The sequence below is a fragment of the Lacerta agilis genome, chromosome 14, assembly GCF_009819535.1.
Source record: "Lacerta agilis isolate rLacAgi1 chromosome 14, rLacAgi1.pri, whole genome shotgun sequence".
Classification (NCBI taxonomy): domain Eukaryota; kingdom Metazoa; phylum Chordata; class Lepidosauria; order Squamata; family Lacertidae; genus Lacerta; species Lacerta agilis.
Window position 1 is genome coordinate 44,374,679 of NC_046325.1, and position 18,523 is coordinate 44,393,201.

Below are 18,523 nucleotides of genomic sequence, written 5' to 3' on the forward strand. Positions count from 1 at the left end.
CTGCCCTGGTGCCAAATGGAGAAAATGGGCAGACCTGAACAACGTGCGACATAGTTGTCTCGTTGCCATTTGCTGAATATTTTTTTTTTGTTTTTAAAAAAGCAGAACCTCAAATGAACCTGCTGAATTTCTTAGAGTAGTGTAGCTCAGAGACTTGCTTGCAGATTGCCTCTTAGTGGGAAGTCTCCCTGAGAAGAACGGTTTCTAATTCTGATTACACCACGGGCAATTTCACTTTGTTTACAGCAGAAGGGTCCAGATTGGACATGCTTCATAACTCCACAATAACTGGATCTGATTTGGTTTTTTATTGCGAAGAAAGGCCATAGCTTGTTGTTAGAGCATATGCTTCGCATGTGGCAGTTCTCAGCTTCCATCTCCAGGAACGAACAATATATACAGCTGTCCAACCCTGGAGAAGAACCGTTGTCAACCACAGTAGACACCACGGAGCTGAGATGGAACAATAGCCTGTCTTGGATTAATGCAGTTCTTATGTAACTTTAGTAACAGAATTATCAATAATGAGCATTCCCCCACATCAAATGGGGTGCGCCTTTTGCATGGTTGCAAGTAGCCCCATTGGATCACGGTGCAGCTCCTGGCAGTTGGTCCTGGCAGCGCCTTCCCAGGTTGGATACCTGTGGACTCCACTGACTCTAGCAGCCCCCCAATCCCAGCTGGGGAGGTGTTGCCGGGGGGATTGGCCAGGTAGAAGGAGGGATTATTCAGTACACAAAATAGGAGTTGAGTCATACCAGGGAAGCGGCCTTTGGATTCAGAGCTTCCCCACCCTCCACTCCCTCAATTGATGTTTACTTTTCAGGTTGAACCACCCTTTTTTTCCACAGCCACACAGGCACGCAGGCGCTGCTATGACAAGGTCGCTGTTAAAGGGCCGGAAAGGACTTTCCCTGCATTGGCAGGTTTCGCCTTTCCCGTAGCAATTCGTCACAACTTTGGCGGTTGCAGGCCTTGGGTGAAATCCTTTTGTCATCTACAAGATTGGGGGGGGTGTGGGGCGGTGACCCCCACCTCCATTGCGGTGGCGATAACAGGGTTCCCGTTAAAGGGGTCTCAGGGGGAGGCATTGACCATATGCCCAGGGTCATCACTGCCCTCCCACTCCAGCGGCGGCGAACGGGGGGTGGGGTGGGCTATCTGCTTGAACATATGTTCTCCAGAGTTAGCCCACTCCCCAATCATGCTGGATAACCCCGGCTGGGGGGCTGGGAAGGATAAATGCCCAATGCCTGAGCCAAGGTCTTCCTACATCTGAATATTAATCAAGTTGTGGCCAATTTAATCCCATAGAATGTTGTCACGCATCGTTATTTCCCTCAGGGGCTGCCTGGGGTTCGGGGGACTCCACCTGGCCACGCAAAGCAAAGATGGGGTTGGTGTAGTTTCAAACAATATCTGCAAAAATCAATAGGAAATTATGAAAAACAAAAGGCCTCTAAGATGAATTGGAAATGAATTTGTTGCCTTCCAAGTAACGCCTTCACTCTCTTACAAAATTAGGCTTTGTGTTAGTTTAGCAGGGACTTTTTTATTTTTTTTAAGGCTCAACAGACTGTTAACTATAAGCCCAAAATGGAAGCTGCTAAAATTTTCCTCAGCTCGCCTAAGTGTGTGCAGATTCGTTGTTTTAATTATGCCCTCTCTGTTTGGACTACGGATTTTAGGTAACGCAAGGAAAATGTCGCGAGCTAGGGAATAGTTTATTACTATTTAATGCAAAACTGTCTGTTAATTGGCTGTAGAGCTTGCCAGGGCAGAAGCTGTGGATTTCATCTCAGGCAGAGAAAACGGAGTGCAATTCTACCTAAAGCGGAAGGTGCATTCTGCCAAGGATTGCTGCTTCACAGCCTCCTGAAATCCTAAAATGCATGATGGGTGCTCCCCACCTGGCACCCAAAGCATTCTCATAAATCTCTGCTCTCTCTTGGATTGTACAGCGCAACAGACTAAGCCTGAAATCAGTTTGTCAACAGATTTGTCTCAGGAGTGAGATGGTCGGTGCCATCAGTCTTGGGCGGACTGTTTCCTTAGGCCTTCCCCATAGCAGTTCTGGAACGCCATTCCCAAAGTCATGGATTCACAGTTAGAAGCCAAAGGCTACCTGGGGCTCAAATCATGTGAATGTAGCCAACTGTGTGCCCTGCAGATGTTGTTGAGCTCCAGCCGCCATCAGCCCCAGCCAACATGGCTGTTGGCCAAAGATGTTCTCCAGATCTCCACTGCAACTCCCATTGGGGTGGCTGCCTCTGTTTTACTAGAGCTTTGTCTCCCCTGGGACTGGTCACCAGTTTTTCTTGTCAAATGCCATATCTCCTTCTGTGTGGCAGACTTTTGTTCCTGCAACAAAACGGAACCGATAGCAGATTTTAGGGTCCGATCCAAAGATTTGTATATATGTGTGGTTGTGGTTGGCTCGCTTCCTTTCCAGGGAAAAGCATAAACTCTAGGGAAAGGGACTGAAATACAAGGGTTGTTGTTGTTCAGTCGTTCAGTCGTGTCCAACTCTTCGTGACCCCATGGACCAGAGCACGCCAGGCACGCTTATCCTTCACTGCCTCTCGCAGTTTGGCCAAACTCATGTTAGTAGCTTCGAGAACACTGTCCAACCATCTCATCCTCTGTCGTCCCCTTCTCCTTGTGCCCTCCATCTTTCCCAACATCAGGGTCTTTTCTAGGGAGTCTTCTCTTCTCATGAGGTGGCCGAAGTATTGGAGCCTCAACTTCAGGATCTGTCCTTCTAGTGAGCACTCAGGGCTGATTTCTTTGAGAATGGATAGGTTTGATCTTCTTGCAGTCCATGGGACTCTCAAGAGTCTCCTCCAGCCCCATCATTCAAAAGCATCAATACAAGGGTAGGGCTCTGTTTTCTACTAGACTTGAGAGCTTTTGCTATTTGCTCCCACTATGTTTCACTAAGCTTGACCTTTTCAGCCAGCTAGGTGACATCTTCTGAGCTTGCTGAGAAGTACTGTACTGGGTTCTGCCTCTACCTCACCAGGCTCCAATCCAGTTCCCAGACTCTGCCCTCTCCTGGGGTCTGAGCATGGCAACCTTGGCAACAAAACACCAGCTTCCTGAAGCTCCGCTCCTTATTTTGTTGCTACCTGGTCTCGCTTTCACTCTACAAGCCTTGCTCTTTCCGTTTCTCTCTCTTTCTCTCCTTTTGCACCTGCTTTCTAGAGTTTTTTTTTTTTTTTTTGGTCTGATCCTGTAAATATCCTGTTCTTCTCTCCCTCTCCTGGAGAGGCTCTTATCCCACGGGGAAGGGAGCACAAGACCCCCACAGTGCCTTTTCCGGACTGTGCTAATCTTGCCAGCTGCAATAATGTTGCAGCCAATTTGCACAGTGCTGCAACCTCTAGCTGCAGCATTGAGGTCCTTAAATTCTCTGCCACTGAGCTATGGCCCTAACCCTTCCACATGTGAATTGACTGTAGGGTGTAAACTGTACAGTGCAAGCAGTATATATTCACATAGTCCAGCATGATGATTTGATACAGTAAGCCCACAACTTACACGGGGGTTATGTCCCAGGGTTGGTGCCTGAAACCAAAACCACGTACAGTGGTACCCTGGGTCTCAAACGGCTTGGTACTTGAACAACTTGGAACCAGAACGCCGCAAACCCATTTTCGAACTTTTTTTCAGAAGCTGAACATGCTCCGTTTTGAGTGCCACACTTCCGTTTTGAGTGTTACGCTGAGGTCTGTTTTTGCTATTTTGCGTTTTTGTGGCTTTTTTGTTTGTTTGTTTTTGTGACTGTGTGGAACCCAGTTCAGGTACTGATTGATTGATTGTGTGACTGCAGTAGTATACATTGTTTATTGATTTCATTTTTATGGATCAATGGTCTTGTTAGACAGTAAAATTCATGAAGTGTGCATGCACACGAAAGCTCATACCAAGAACAAACTCAGTTGGTCTCTAAGGTGCTACTGGAAAGGATTTTCTATTTAGTAAAATTCATGTTAAATTGCTGCTTTAGGGGTTGTTTTTAAAAGTCTGGAACGGATTAATCCATTTTGCATTACTTTCTATGGGAATGTGCGCCTTGGTTTTGGAACGCTTTGTTTTTGGAATGGACTTCCGGAACAGATTAAGTTTGAGAACCAAGGTACCACTGTATAGTCAAAACACATTGGGTGCAATGGCGGGTGGGATTGCCAAAGTCTTTCCCCCCCGGATGCCTGTCCCCTTTCCACCCCTTTTGAAATTTATTTTTATGCCAAGTGCGTAAAGCTGAATGCACACAAGTTAAATGCACGTAAGGTTTGTGCTTACTGTCCTTGCAGTATATAATCCTCTCTCTCGCCTTTCCCTGCCGGGTCGTGCTCAGGAAAATATGGTCCACAATGCTAAGAGCAGGATGCTTGGCTTTTGGATAAAGAAGAATAAGATAAACGCCTGTGTTGCAAACTTCAAGCCTAGTGTAAAAGAGGCAACACGTAGACCGACGAATGATGGGAGTAGTGGTTACATATGGGTATGACCACTGCTCCAGAGAAGATGTACAGTGGTACCTCGACTTACGAATTACTCGACATACAAATTTTTCGACTTACGAATGGACATCCGTTGGCAGTTTTAGATGGGGTTTACTCGACTTATGAATTTTAGATGCGGTTTACTCGACTTATGAATTTTTCTGAATTTTTCGTTTCCAATGCATTCCTATGGGGAAATCGCTTTTTCCGACTTACAAATTTTTCGACCTACGAATGTGCATTCGGAACGGATTAAATTCCTAAGTCGAGGTACCATTGTATGTACATTAAGTGATATACTGAAGAAGACCACGTCGAAACAGTGTATTTATCCGGAACGCTGTCTCACCGGGTGTATTTCGTTACTCAGATTGTACAGCTATTATTACTTCGCTGCAAATTATAAAGACATAATTGTGCCCATCATTCATCGGTCTACGTGTTGCCTCTTTTACACTTGGCTTTTGGATAAAGGCATCTGCTAGGCTAGAGTTTCCATAGAGGTGCTTCAGAGCCCCAACTGTGCTTGGGTTTAATGGAGGTTGTGACTGTGTGCTGTGAGCAGTTGTTCTTTTTTTGCATTAGAGTAGAATAGAATAGAATTTTATAAAAAGTAAATGGTCACTTGTTTCCTGAGGCAACCGCAATTATTTACCTCCCCCTGCAACACCCCTAATTCACATTCTTTTTTATTTTATTTTTCAGTGAATTTATTGGACTCTCGATCTGTAATGGGGGATCTTGGATGGATAGCCTACCCAAAGAACGGGGTAAGTTTCTCTTGTGCCGTGTGATGTGCTAATAATAGTTCTCCTTCGTGCAGGGTTCTCCAGAAGCAGTTTGTGCACCCCTACGCTCGAGGCTGCAACTCAGCTTCCGGATACAGTGGTACCTCGGGTTACAAATGCTTTGGGTTACAGACACTTCAGGTTACAGACTCCACTAACCCGGAAGTAGTACCTCGGGTTAAGAACTTTACTTCAGGATGAGAACAGAAATCGCACGGCGGCATCGGGAGGCCCCATTAGCTAAAGTGGTACCTCAGGTTAAGAACAGTTTCAGGTTAAGAACGGACCTCCAGAACGAATTAAGTTCTTAACCCAAGGTACCACTGTAACTCTGCCCAGAATCTCCCAGATCTTGGGGCCAAGCTAGGTGACATTAGTCGCATGTTTAAACAAGTATGTTATGTATTGAAGTTCTCACCCTAGGCCGCTAGGGGTGTGTGTGTATAGTTCATTCTGCTGCAGTTCTCACTCAGGTCCGCACATGCAAATGAGGGATTGAAAGTGGCATTCATGGAATTGGGTAACTACAGAAAGTTGTTGCTGTTGCTTGTAGCTGAGTTCTATATAAGCAGGCTGCTGAGCCCTTCAGTTCAGTCCTGTTCCAGCCTGAGAATAAAGAGAGCTGCTTGGAAAATCACTGTGTCATCTGCTATGTCCACCCACTATTTAACATCTAATATGACCTCTTTTATTTTTGGAGCAAAAACATCAGTGGGGACCCAGTCTGGATAATATGCTCTGGAACTATGACTGCTTTTGATCCACAATAAATGGGATAGTGAATCTAGGTGCTTTTAACCGCCCAGAGTGTCTGGGGAAATCCAGCCAGATGGGCAGGGTACAAATAATAATAATAATAATAATAATAATAATAATAATAATAATAATAATATAATAAACCCTGCATGTTTCTGTCATTCCTTCAAATTCACAATGCCGTTTGTTGTTATGACATCTCCCTTCAGATGGGTGGGTGTGTAGTCATTGTCAAGCCTGTAGAGGTTTTGCACTCCAAAATCTTGTCTGCCTGGATTCTTATCTCCTTTTCTTATTGGAGGTTCCCACCAAAGACTATTAAAGCAATATGGTGCCCTCCACTTGAGGTTGGACCCCAACTTCCATCATCCCTGACCATTGGCCATGCAGGCCGGAGCCAATGAGAGTTGCTATCCAACCTCCCCATTAAAGGGTCATGGACTCTTAGCCTGCTACTAGCTTGGAAAAAGAAATGGTCAGTATACAGGTGCGACAACAATGATTGACTAAAATAATGGAGGATGTTTTCTTTTCTTTTTTAAAAAAATATTTTTTAAAAAAACCAAGCTGGCCAGACTGTTGACTACTTTCCAGAAGTCCCTAGGGCCTTCTGGCAGTTCCCTCACTGCGAGAAGTGAGGTTACAGGAACCAGGCAGAGGGCCTTCTTGGTGGTGGCGCCCGCCCTGTGGAACACCCTCCCATCAGATGTCAAGGCAATAAACAACCATCTGACTTTTAGAAGACATCTGAAGGCAGCCCTGTTTAGGGAAGTGAAGTGTAGGTGGGTTCCCACGAGGCAAGACACAGTGATAACAGCAAGAACCTTTATTGAACTAACAGAACTGGATAGCAGGGACAAAGCAACTGCTTATATACATTTCTGAAGGTCTGGGCCACTCCCACTCCCAACGTGATTGGTTGTCTAAACTGTGAATCATGCCTCAGAGTTTAAGGGCCAATGGCAGAGGCCCAAATCCTGAAATGTTCTGTGACTGTATATTATATATCAAATCAGAACACAGGAGCTCAGAATCCTTAGTCCAGGCTTAAGCTCAGGCAAACAAAGACCACTGAATACATAACGGGAAGTTTTTAATGTTTGATATTTTATCTTGTTTTTAATATTCTGTTGGAAGCCGCCCAGTGTGGCTGGGGAAACCCAGCCAGATGGGTGGGGAATGAATGAATGAATGGAGATGACTTGAGTTCAGTAAACCCATTTCTCTGGGATCTGTGCCCCAATATATTCACAGCCTTTTTTCAGATGTCGGAAATGCGGCTTTATTTCTCTACAACTGGCGCACCATTTGTTTTCTCTCATTTCCCCTAATATCCTCCCTCTCTCTCAAGATCTGCTTTATGTAAATATTTAATTCTCAATTCCAGATATAGATTTGAAAAGTGGTTGCTGTAATTAAAATGAAACCGGAGGAGGAGAAGCTTCTGAAGGCTGAACTTCCTTCCCCATATGCTCTGCTGTCAGGACGTCCTTTGAGGGATGCTCAGTGTACTAGAGATTCATCTTCTTGTGGTGCTTTAGCAAGGTTTAGCCGGAAAACAACCCTTCCTTTCAGTAGACTGCCTGATTAATGCCTATTACTAGCATTGGAGTCTTCATCATTTTAATAGCTTCCCAGTGCTTTGTAGTGATTCAGTGTGATGGTTTGCCCTAAACTAGTAAAAACAAATTACTTTCTGGAAATATTTATGCTTGGTTTGAAGTATGCCATTTTTAAAAAAATAAAATAAAAATAAAGTAGATTTGTTAATGCCAGCTGCAAAATATTTCTTTACTTCTAAATCTCAGTCTACAAAAAAACAGCAGATTGCATGGTGGAGGAAATTGCATGACGAGTCCCTCATGTAGAAGCAAAACCACATGTCAGGGGGAGAAGGCAGGGTTAGAGAACTTCATGACATAATAATAATAATAATAATAATAATAATAATAATAATAATAATAATAATTTATTATTATTTATACCCCGCCCATCTCCATCTGTCTGGGTTTCCCCAACCACTCCAGGCGGCTTCCAACAAAATATTAAAATACAATAGTCTGTCAAACATTAAAAGTTTCCCTAAACAGGGCTGCCTTCAGATGTCTTCTAAAAGTCTGGTAGTTGTTTTTCTCTTTGACATCTGGTGGGAGGGCGTTCCACAGGGCGGGTGCCACTACCGAGAAGGCCCTCTGCCTGGTTCCCTGTAACTTGGCTTCTTGCAGGGAGGGAACCACCAGAAGGCCCTTGGAGCTGGACCTCAGTGTCTGGGCAGAACGATAGGGGTGGAGACTAGTTCCAAATGTGGAGAGAGGTTTTCAAAACGTGGAAGACCACTCAAACATTTGATTTTCGCTCCTATAATATGTTCACAACTGATGCAGTTGAATTATATAGTCACTGACCTTAAGTGATGTGATGACTACTACAACAACATACATACATACATTCTTTTATTCGACTGTCAGTCAGAAAAAATACATTTGTACAGAATTAAAACCTCTGAAGGAACTTTGAAGGAAAAAAGGAAAACATAACCCTCAATGGAATGGAGCTAAACAGATAGCCCCATATCGATACAATCAATTACTGGTAAAATCTTACGGCGCTTAGAAGCTAAAAAAAGAAATTTAGCCACCTGGGACGCTGTATTTCTAGGCTACAGCAACAATTCTTTATTGTGGCCCAAAAAAACACCCGCCTGACGAAATTCAATGCAATATAAAATACATTGAAAGCACACAGACTTCTAGGACAAATCATAAGACAATGCTAGTTTCTGACTTTTGTCTAATACGTATCGATCTGTGATCCTGACCACCAGAGACAGAAACTTGGCATGGCCAAAGTCACCCTGGAAATCTCGTCGTCTAGTAGCAACTTGGCATAGAACTGGGCAGATTTACCAAGTAGATTTGCCATTAGTGGATTACTCAGTTGTTATGGGGTCCCAGGATTTGATGACTCAACCAGAGCTCAACCAGTAGTAGTAAATTAGTGAGCATTTCCTTCATCCGTTTACATAGATGCTCAAGATGGCATGCATGCCTGTTTTCTCATTTTATTGTTGCAAGAACTCAATGAAGTAGGCTGGCTGGGATTTTTGTAGGTGTGTTTTGTTGTTGTTGTTGTTGTTGTTGTTGTTGTTGTTGTTGTTGTTCAGTCGTTCAGTCGTGTCCAACTCTTCGTGACCCCATGGACCTGAGCATGCCAGGCACCCCTATCCTCCACTGCCTCCCGCAGTTTGGCCATACTCATGCCAGTCGCTTTGAGAACACTGTCCAACCATCTCATCCTCTGTCGTCCCCTTCTCCTTGTGCCCTCCATCTTTCCCAACATCAGGGTCTTTTCCAGGGAGTCTTCTCTTCTCATGAGGTGGCCAAAGTACTGGAGCCTCAACTTCAGGATCTGCCCTTCCGGTGAGCACTCAGGGCTGATTTCTTTAAGGATGGATAAGTGTGATCTTTTTGCAGTCCATGGGACTCTCAAGAGTCTCCTCCAGCACCATAATTCAAAAGCATCAGTTCTTTGGCGATCAGTCTTCTTTATGGTCCAGCTCTCACTTCCATACATTACTACTGGGAAAACCATAGCTTCAACTATACAGACCTTTGTCGGCAAGGTGATATCTCTGCTTTTTAAGATGCTGTATAGGTTTGTCATTGCTTTCCTCCCAAGAAGCACACGTCTTTTAATTTCGTGACTGCTGTCACCATCTGCAGTGATCATGGAGCCCAAGAAAGTAAAATCTCTCACTGCCTCCATTCTTCCCCTTCTATTTGCCAGGAGGTGATGGGACCAGTGGTCATGATCTTAGTTTTTATGATGTTGAGACCATATTTTGTTTTTGTGTTTTGTTAGCGGGTCTCAACAAGATGGATCCCTTTTTAAATCATGGAATATCAGATAAGGCTGGATAACCTTAACTTCTGAAATGACTTTTAGTACTTCTGCTGTGTAAAATTGCACCCAGCACGTTTATTTCTGTTCTTATTCTGTTGCCACTATTTCCCTCACCCACAGTTAATTCCAGGGCTGACTGGCTCATTTTGGTTTGTAGATTGGAACATTGAATCGGCAATATAACTGTAAATACCATGATGTTTCAGAACACCTATATCTTTGACCTGTAGCTTGCTTCTGGCTACATTCAGACACGGGGCTTATTGCACAAGTTTTCCTGGTTACAATGTTAGCGCTTCTGTCTCTTGTTGTATTGTGTTACAGAACGGTGGCTTTTTGATTGGCACCCCACCACGTTGCACTAAAATTTTAAATCTCAGATGGTGGGAAGGAATTGCGTACTGGGACACCAATCCAGATTTTGTAATGTCAGCAGTGGTGGCTCTATTGTGAAAAACGCAGGAAAATCATAACACAAATCTCCAAGTTAACTGGGTTGCAAATTGCTTCCCCCCCCTGGAAACAATTAACCCAGAAATGAGCACTAAACTTCTACTAGATTTCCAGAAGCGGCTTTTATGTTGTGTGAAAGATCACATAAAACTTGAAAATGAACAGGTAAGGAAATGTTGAAAAGAGGGCACAAAGTGCTGCCTGAATGCATCCTCTGTACGCAAAGCGGAAGGTAGTACAGTGGTACCTCGGTTCTCAAATGCCTTGGTTCCCAAACACCGAAAACCCGGAAGTAAGTGTTCCGACTTTTGAACGTTTTTCAGAAGCCGAATGTCTGATGCGGCTGTCGGCTATTTGTTTCCGGGGCGCCTGCACCAATCAGAAGCCGCGCCTTGGTTTTCGAACATTTTGGAAGTCAAACAGGACTTCCGGAATGGATTAGGTTTGTGAACCAAGGTACCACTGTATTTGGTGCTTTTTGGTTTGCTATTTATTTTGCGTTTTTGTTTTTGAGGCTTTTTCGGTTAATTTGTTTTTTGTGACTGTGTGGAACGCAGTTCAGCTGAATGATTGACTATGTGACTGCGGAAATGGATAAAAGTCCCCCCTCCAAACAATGACTACCATCATTATAATAAAATTAAAATAATAATTTTAATTTTCATCATTTACAATACTGTCTTATTTATTTTATAGTACAGTACATTGATTATTGCTTTCATTTTATAGATCAATAATCTTGTTAGAGGGTAAAATTCATGTTGAATTGCTGTTTTAGTGGGTTGTTTTTAAAAGTCTGGAACGGATTAATCTGTTTTGCATTACTTTCCATGGGAAAGAGCGCCTTGGTTTTGGAACGCTTTGGTTTTGGAACGGACTTCCGGGACGGATTAAGTTTGAGAACCAAGGCACCACTGTATTAGCTAACAGGTTACAGGCAAAGCAAATATTGCATCTTTCTTAATACAGGCTAAGCCATGGACCCCCTCATTGATCCCTTGAACACATTGAAAACAGGCAGCTTTTTTTAAAAAAATCTGATATGTAGGCAATTTTTTGGAAAGGGTCAGGGGTCCCTTTACCCTGTACCTTTACAGAAACTGTTCCTGCAGCACCTCACTCATACCCATTTAGTCTGGAGTTTTAGATAATCTGCATTTCAAAAGATAAACAACATTAGCAAGGGGGAACAAAGCAAAAAACGCAAGATCACACATAGGCCTCAGATATCTGCTTCCTATATTTAGCTGGCATTCCCTGCGGGCCCACAATTATGCCCCCTCCCTAGTCAGGAGCAATTACTTGGCTTGTTTCTTTGGTAGTGGGGGCATAGCGGGGAGGGAGGGAGGAATAGAAGAATCAACCTTTTTAGAAAAAAAACATTCTGCTATGAAAAAGATCCATGCGTAATTCTGGCCTTTTTTGGTGTCATCTGCCTTATTTTTTAAAAAATTAAAAGCTCAGACAGAAAAACCAACAACAGCAGCAGCAAGTAATTGAACAGTGAGCCGCAGCACACAGCAAATACTCTGAGGAGTACTGAGAAGTGTTCCTGACTACAGGAAGTTCAGTGAAATCACTGGAGGAAAGCAGGGATGAGTTACACACAAGGCAGGTGTTGTTGTGTTCTTGTTTGAAAGTGGGAGGGGAGGACTGAAAAGCAGGATCGGACGAAAGGACAAAGGAAATTAAGCTCTCACAAAGGCAGGGGGTGGGGCAGGGGAGAGGAGGACAGAGAGCTTTCAGAATAAGATGTGGACGTCACTATAAAGGTAAAGGTAAAGGGACCCCTGACCGTTAGGTCCAGTCGCGGATGACTCTGGGGTTGCGGCGCTCATCTTGCGTTACTGGCCGAGGGAGCCGGCGTACAGCTTCCGGGTCATGTGGCCAGCATGACTAAACCGCTTCTGGCGAACCAGAGCAGTGCACGGAAATGCCATTTACCTTCCCGCTGGAGCGGTACCTATTTATCTACTTGCACTTTTGCTGTGCTTTCGAACTGCTAGGTGGGCAGAAGCTGGGACCAAACGTTCTGCGCATCCGGGGGTTGCGCGCGGGTTGCACACGCTCCGGAAACGCAGGTGTTCTTAACTCGAACGTCCGCAACCCGGGGTGTGCATAACCCGGGGTTCCATTGTATTTTTATCGTTGGAAGGAAAATAATGATCATAATGTTCTTTTAGTAACTCACTGCAGTATGAGTGGTTCAATGCCCATTTTCGTCCTGTATCCAGGGTGTGCCTATGGTAAGGTAAAGGTATAGGTAAAGGACCCATGGACAGTTAAGTCCAGTCAAAGGCGACTATCCGGTTGGCGCGCTCATCTTGCTATCAGGCGGAGGGAGCGAGCATTCCGGGTCATGTGGCCAGCACGACTAAACCGCTTCTGGCGCAACGGAAGCCAGAGCGCACGGAAATGCTGTTTACCTCCCCGCCACAGTGGTACCTATTTATCTACTTGCACTGCCAGCCACGCCTCGACCTGCTCTCCGCCCCCTGTGCCGGAGCGTGCAGCTTCGCCACTGTCTAGTAACACTTTTTATTGCTTTCCATTTCAATTCCCATTTCAAATTTTGTTCGAGAGAGTGGGGGGTCAGTTCTGGATGGGCAAGGAGTAATATTATGTGTCTTTGCTATGGGGGAAATTGTAATTGGATCATTAACGTACACACACAGCCATGTTGTGCTGCTTCTTTCGTTCATACTGTAGCTGCTGTAATTCTGCAAGTTCCCATGTTGAGAGGCTGCCCAGATTTACTGTAAATGCCCCAAAGGCGGCAGAGTGCATATAAAAGATTTAACGTCTGCTACAGGGCTGTGCTCACTGTTGCTTTTGCTCTGTCCTGTCACAAAACTGACTCTTGGGACGATTGCCCTGGTATTGGGAAGAATTATTTGCAGTTGCCCTGAGACAGAAATACTTTTCTATGGAGAATTCAGTTTAAAGTTCCTTTTTTTATATATAGTTAAAATGAAAACCGCTGCTATGCGACTGCCTCATATGTCATGTTGGCCGTAGAGGACATTGAGAAACAAGATATCTGATAAAAAGGCTTTTTTTTAATTTAAGGAAGGGGGAGGAGCCAAGGTATGTGTGTCTGATTTGTTTCTTTTAGTTCATCGTTATGTCTCCTTAATAGACTAATCTGATTTTTTCAAAATATGAAGGCATTTTGGGGAAATACCTCCTTTTCTACAAAGAAGAAAAGGAGCATGTCCCTTAGGTTCTGTATTTCTGTAGGGGAGCAGGTGGCGCTGTGGTCTAAACCACTGAGCCTCTTGGGTTTGCCGATCAGGAGGTCGGCGGTTCAAATCCCTGCAACGGGGTGAGCTCCCATTGCTCTGTCCCAGCTCCTGCCAACCTAGCAGTCTGAAAGCACGCCAGTGCAAGTAGATAAATAGGTACCGCTGTGGCGGGAAGGTAAATGGCATTTCTGTCAGGGCTGTCTTAAGCATATGCGGTGCCGAGGTGCAAAGATCTGCCCAGCGCCCCCCCCCCGGTTGCCCAGAGTTGTCAGCCTTTTTGGGGGGCGGAACCCCAAAGTTGTTGACCTTTTTTAAGGAAAGGTTCCCTAGAGTTGTTGGGTGCCTGGGGGTGGGGTGGGCAACCAGCGCAACAAACAGCCAGAGGTGTCGGCTTCAGTGACTGAGCTAAGCTGGGTGCCTTGTGGTGTAAGCAGTGTGTGCTGGGCCCACGCCAATCCCAGGTGCGCAGGAGGGCGGAGCTAGCCAGCCACCTCAGCGCCTCGTTGACTTGCTCGCCCCCGAACTCGCGGCGCAGAGCTGCCCGCAGCAGAAGAACCCACTGCGGCGCTCCAACCGATGGTTGGGCTCTTCCCCGGACTCAACTCTCGAGCCCCGGACTCTCGTCCTGGTGCCCCTGAGAGCCTTGCGCCCAGGTGCCCCGCACCCCTAGCACCTATGGGTAAGACGGCCCAGGTTTCTGTGCCTCTGGCTTCCATCACGGTGTCCCGTTGCACCAGAAGCGGCTTAGTCATGCTGACCACATGACCCGGGAAAACTTCTGCGGACAAACTCTGGCTCCTCGGCCTGAAAGCGAGAATGAGCGCCGCAACCGATAGTCACCTTTGAGTGAACTCAACCGTCCAGGTGTCCTTTACCTTTCCCTTTTTTCTGTCGCTACCTTGAACCACAAGGGAGAACCCCTGTTGTGTTTTGCACAAGGGCAGGACAAGAGGTTTCTCTTTACGGAAAGAGTTTATTTTGTACTGTACCTCCATAATCATCTTTGTGAAGAGGTTCTCTCTCCCCTCAAAAAAAGAAAGAAACACGAACCTGACTTTCCTTGTTCTGCTTGTTTGCCTCTGCCTAGGCCTATCACAATCTGGATAATAATAGCAACAGTAATAAATCAGTGCCCCCCTGCTGTTTTTATAAATGTTAATCAAATCTGTTAAATGCTTGACAAGTTGTTTCCCTACCAAATTATCATTTTAAGTCATTACTTGATTAAAGCAAGAAAATAAATCTTTTTTCATAAAACGGATGTATTAGAAACAACATGTGGGTATTTTAATCACTTTTTTTACCACGGCAGGAAAAAAAATCCACGTGCATTGAAAAAAAATGCTAGATATTAATATTTACAACTGGGGGGGGGGGAGTCTTTCTTCTTTGGCAATCACTCGTAGCCGAGTAAGATTGTCTTCCATAAACACGGTTTTAACAATGAGTCCGTAAGTGACCGTGGAGGCCAATTCTGGATCCACACGTCCTTCCACAGTGGGGACATTGGTTTCTAGGCAGGAGTTGATCACGGTGCGGATTTGCCAAGCCTGCCTTCCTCTGAGCCTGTTTCTCCCTTGCGTCCTGAGTTCGAGTGTCTTCAAAGCCCACAACACCTTTGGTAAAGGCTGTTCTCCGATTGAAGCGCTCACAGGCCAGCGTTTCCCGATGGCTGGTGTTTATACTGCATTTTTAAAGATTTGCCTTGAGAGAGTCTTTAAACCTCTTTTGTTGACCGCCAGCATTATGCTTTCCATTTTTTAGTATATGCAAGCAGACACAATCTCATAACGTCAACGTTCCAAAGCGACATGGGTGTCAGGGGGCCCGTCCGAAAAGTCACGCCCGAAAAAGTCCAGAGCGCGGAATTAACTTGCAAGTTAGGGAAAGGCATGCCCATCGGTTCCATGTATCTCAGCTACTCCTTAGGTGTGCACCCAATGAGGCAGTTACTGCAACAGAAGGGCCCACCCCTGATCTCAGCTTATGTATCTCCCCCACCCAAGCTGCATGCGAACAGGCAATGACTCCACCTGCATGCTTTCTGCTTCTCCTACTTCAATGTTCTTCTGGTCCAGGGAGACAACCGAGCAGGAGAGGTGGGGACAGGAGGAGATGTGGAAATCCTCAAATCTCCCCCAGCCTGCCCTCTCTCTTTCTCCTCCTGCACACCTGTTCCTCACTCTCCAACCCTGCAGGGGCAGAGGAAGGGTGTGGTGGGTGCAGACCGCCCTGGGTGTCACCACCAAGGGGGGCGACAAATGCCGGGCTGCACTCACCATGAGGCCTGCAGCGCACCTGAGCCAAGTGTCTATCTGCACAGCCCAAATGGTCCACCCACTGCCTCCCCCCAGCTGTAGGACGGCTGAGTGGGAGGAGGCAGGCAGACTCTGGAGGCCCCGCAGTGTGCCCCGCCCCTATGGGCGGCTTGCCCCACCCCTGGACGTGCCGCCCCAGGCGCCCAAGCGCCTTCCTCCGCCGCTGCAACCCTGCAGCTTCTCCTGCCTCTGATTCTCATCTCTTGGCTGTTCCTGGCTCCCTCAGATCACTGATCCTTTCTTCCAAGTCAGTCTCCAACCCCCCTACTCCCGGTGCCCATTCCTCAGTGTCTAGCTGCTACTCCTCAGTGTTCAGCCAGTTCCTGACGTTGGGTTGGATCCTGTTACTCACTGGACAAGATGAGCTCCATCTCCTTGAGTGCAGGGTGGTGACCAGGGTGGTGGACAAACTACTCCAGGAGGAGCACAATGTGTTCCCCACTAGAGTTACCACCCCTCCCCTAACATTCCATACACAGTTTATTATAATATGCAGAGTTTATTTCAAACAATATTTCTGTTAGCAGTACAGAAATATGACATTCATTTATATAAATTATATCACAATTTGTGGTGTCTTGCATATCCTCTTGAGGGCCAGCTGGCTCTAGATGGAGCTTTCTTTGTCATACCTTTGGAGGAAAAAATGTGAAACACTGTTGCAGAGTTCCCAAAAATAGACCAGAGGCAATAGTACTTCATCCAGCAGAGCTTTACTTGCTACTGAAGGCAAATAAGCATAATGGTCACAAATCCAGTACATTCAGGATTGGCACAGTCCATAAAAAATTCGGGTGTAGCAGTTACAAAAACTTACAAACTTACAACAAGGCTAAACCTTAACACTAAGCATACTACAGGTGAAACTCAAAAAATTAGAATATCGTAGAAAGGTTCATTTCTTTCAGTAATTCAACTTAAAAGGTGAAACTAATATATGAGATAGACTCATGGCATGCAAAGCGAGATATGTCAAGCCTTTATTTGTTATAATTGTGATGATTATGGCGTACAGCTGATGAGAACCCCAAATTCACAATTTCAACTTTGGGGTTTTCATCAGCTGTGCGCCATAATCATCACAATTATAACAAGCAAAGGCTTGACTTTTCTTGCTTTCATGTCATGAGTCTGTCTCATATATTAAACTCCAGTAGCTAATGAAAACAATTGCTTACAATTAAATGGACTTTTCCATGATATTCTAATTTTTCGAGTTTCACCTGTATGTACAGGATACCACACCAGAAGGAACAGAGATATAAAAAGAGAAAATAAAACCTAGGCTTACTGTATTTTCCGGCGTATAAGACGCCTGGGCGTATAAGACGACCCCCAACTTTTCCAGTTAAAATATAGAGTTTGAGATATACTCGACCGCAGATTCTCCACCCGGCGTATAAGACGACCCCCGACTTTTGAGAAGATTTTCCTGGATTAAAAAGTAGTCTTATACGCCAGAATATACAGTATTTATAGTCAGCATGAGCTTAATTGGAAGAGATAAGAAAACCAGTTCAAGCCAGCTGCACTCAGCTTCTGTGAAGGTACAACCCAAACATCATGAAGCTCCTTCCTGCTTCTCTCACACAGAGAAGCTTCTAGTAGCTTCTAGAATCCTCTTGTATTAATCAGAATAGGAAAGATCTCTAAACAGCAGATGAATACTTTCTGCGCTAAGAAGTGCAAACTGACGTTCTTTAGCGCTGGGTGGCTAAGGTTTCCCAGCTGCCTCTCTTCCTCTGAACAAAATTAGGAAAAGCTGTGATTTGTTTTGCTAGGATGTATTTTAATTGCTTGCTTGATTTATGGCAATATGTTATATGTTTGATGTTAGCCGCTCTGAGCCCGATTTTGGCCGGGGAGGGCGGGGTATAAATAAAATTTATTACTACTACTACTACTACTAGTAGTAGTAATAGTAACTACTACTAGTAGTAGTACTAGTACTGAGTGGTGCTCTTGGTATATGAACAGCCCAGTGCCAGAACAGCAAACCTCATTCGCCTTACTCATCTTGGAGCTGGTGGATGGGTGGGATCTCTTTCCCATAGCCGTGTTGCATCCTTCAGATCTCTCCAACTTGGCGGTCATCTCAAGAAGCTTACGAAAAAGCGACTGAGGATGTCTGGACAGGTGGGACCCTCCCTTGAAGAGAGCGGCTTGCCCTTGAAGACACCTATTTATACAGTGGTACCTCGGTTTACGAACAGCCCTGTTTACGAACTATTTGGTTTACGAACTCCGCAGAACCGGAAGTAGTGTCCCAGTTTGTGAACTTTACCTCGGTCTAAGAACAGAAGCTCAATGATGGAAGGGCACTGGCAGCAGGAGGCCTCATTAGGGAAAGCGCGCCTCGGTTTAAGAACGGTTTCGGTTTAAGAACGGACTTCTGGAACGGATTAAGTTCGTAAACCGAGGTACCACCGTAATGAGTTAAATATTGGTCTGTAGCTCTTGGACCACACCATCATGCAAAGATATCCATTTGCATGTTATAATGTAGTGTCAGTAGAAACATTTTTCATTTCTTGTTGAGTACAGTAGGTTTT

General features: G+C 45.1%; 1 protein-coding gene across 4 annotated transcripts in view; it reads left to right on the plus strand.

Moving 5' to 3' along the window:
- The window catches only part of EPHA5 (EPH receptor A5), a 243,530-nt gene that overhangs the window by 22,348 nt on the left and 202,659 nt on the right, over positions 1–18,523 (plus strand). For all 4 annotated transcript variants that reach the window (XM_033169275.1, XM_033169278.1, XM_033169276.1 and 1 more), the window contains exon 2: positions 5,214–5,278. In XM_033169275.1, the coding sequence (XP_033025166.1) occupies positions 5,214–5,278 (65 nt within the window). The remainder of the gene's footprint in view (positions 1–5,213; positions 5,279–18,523) is intronic.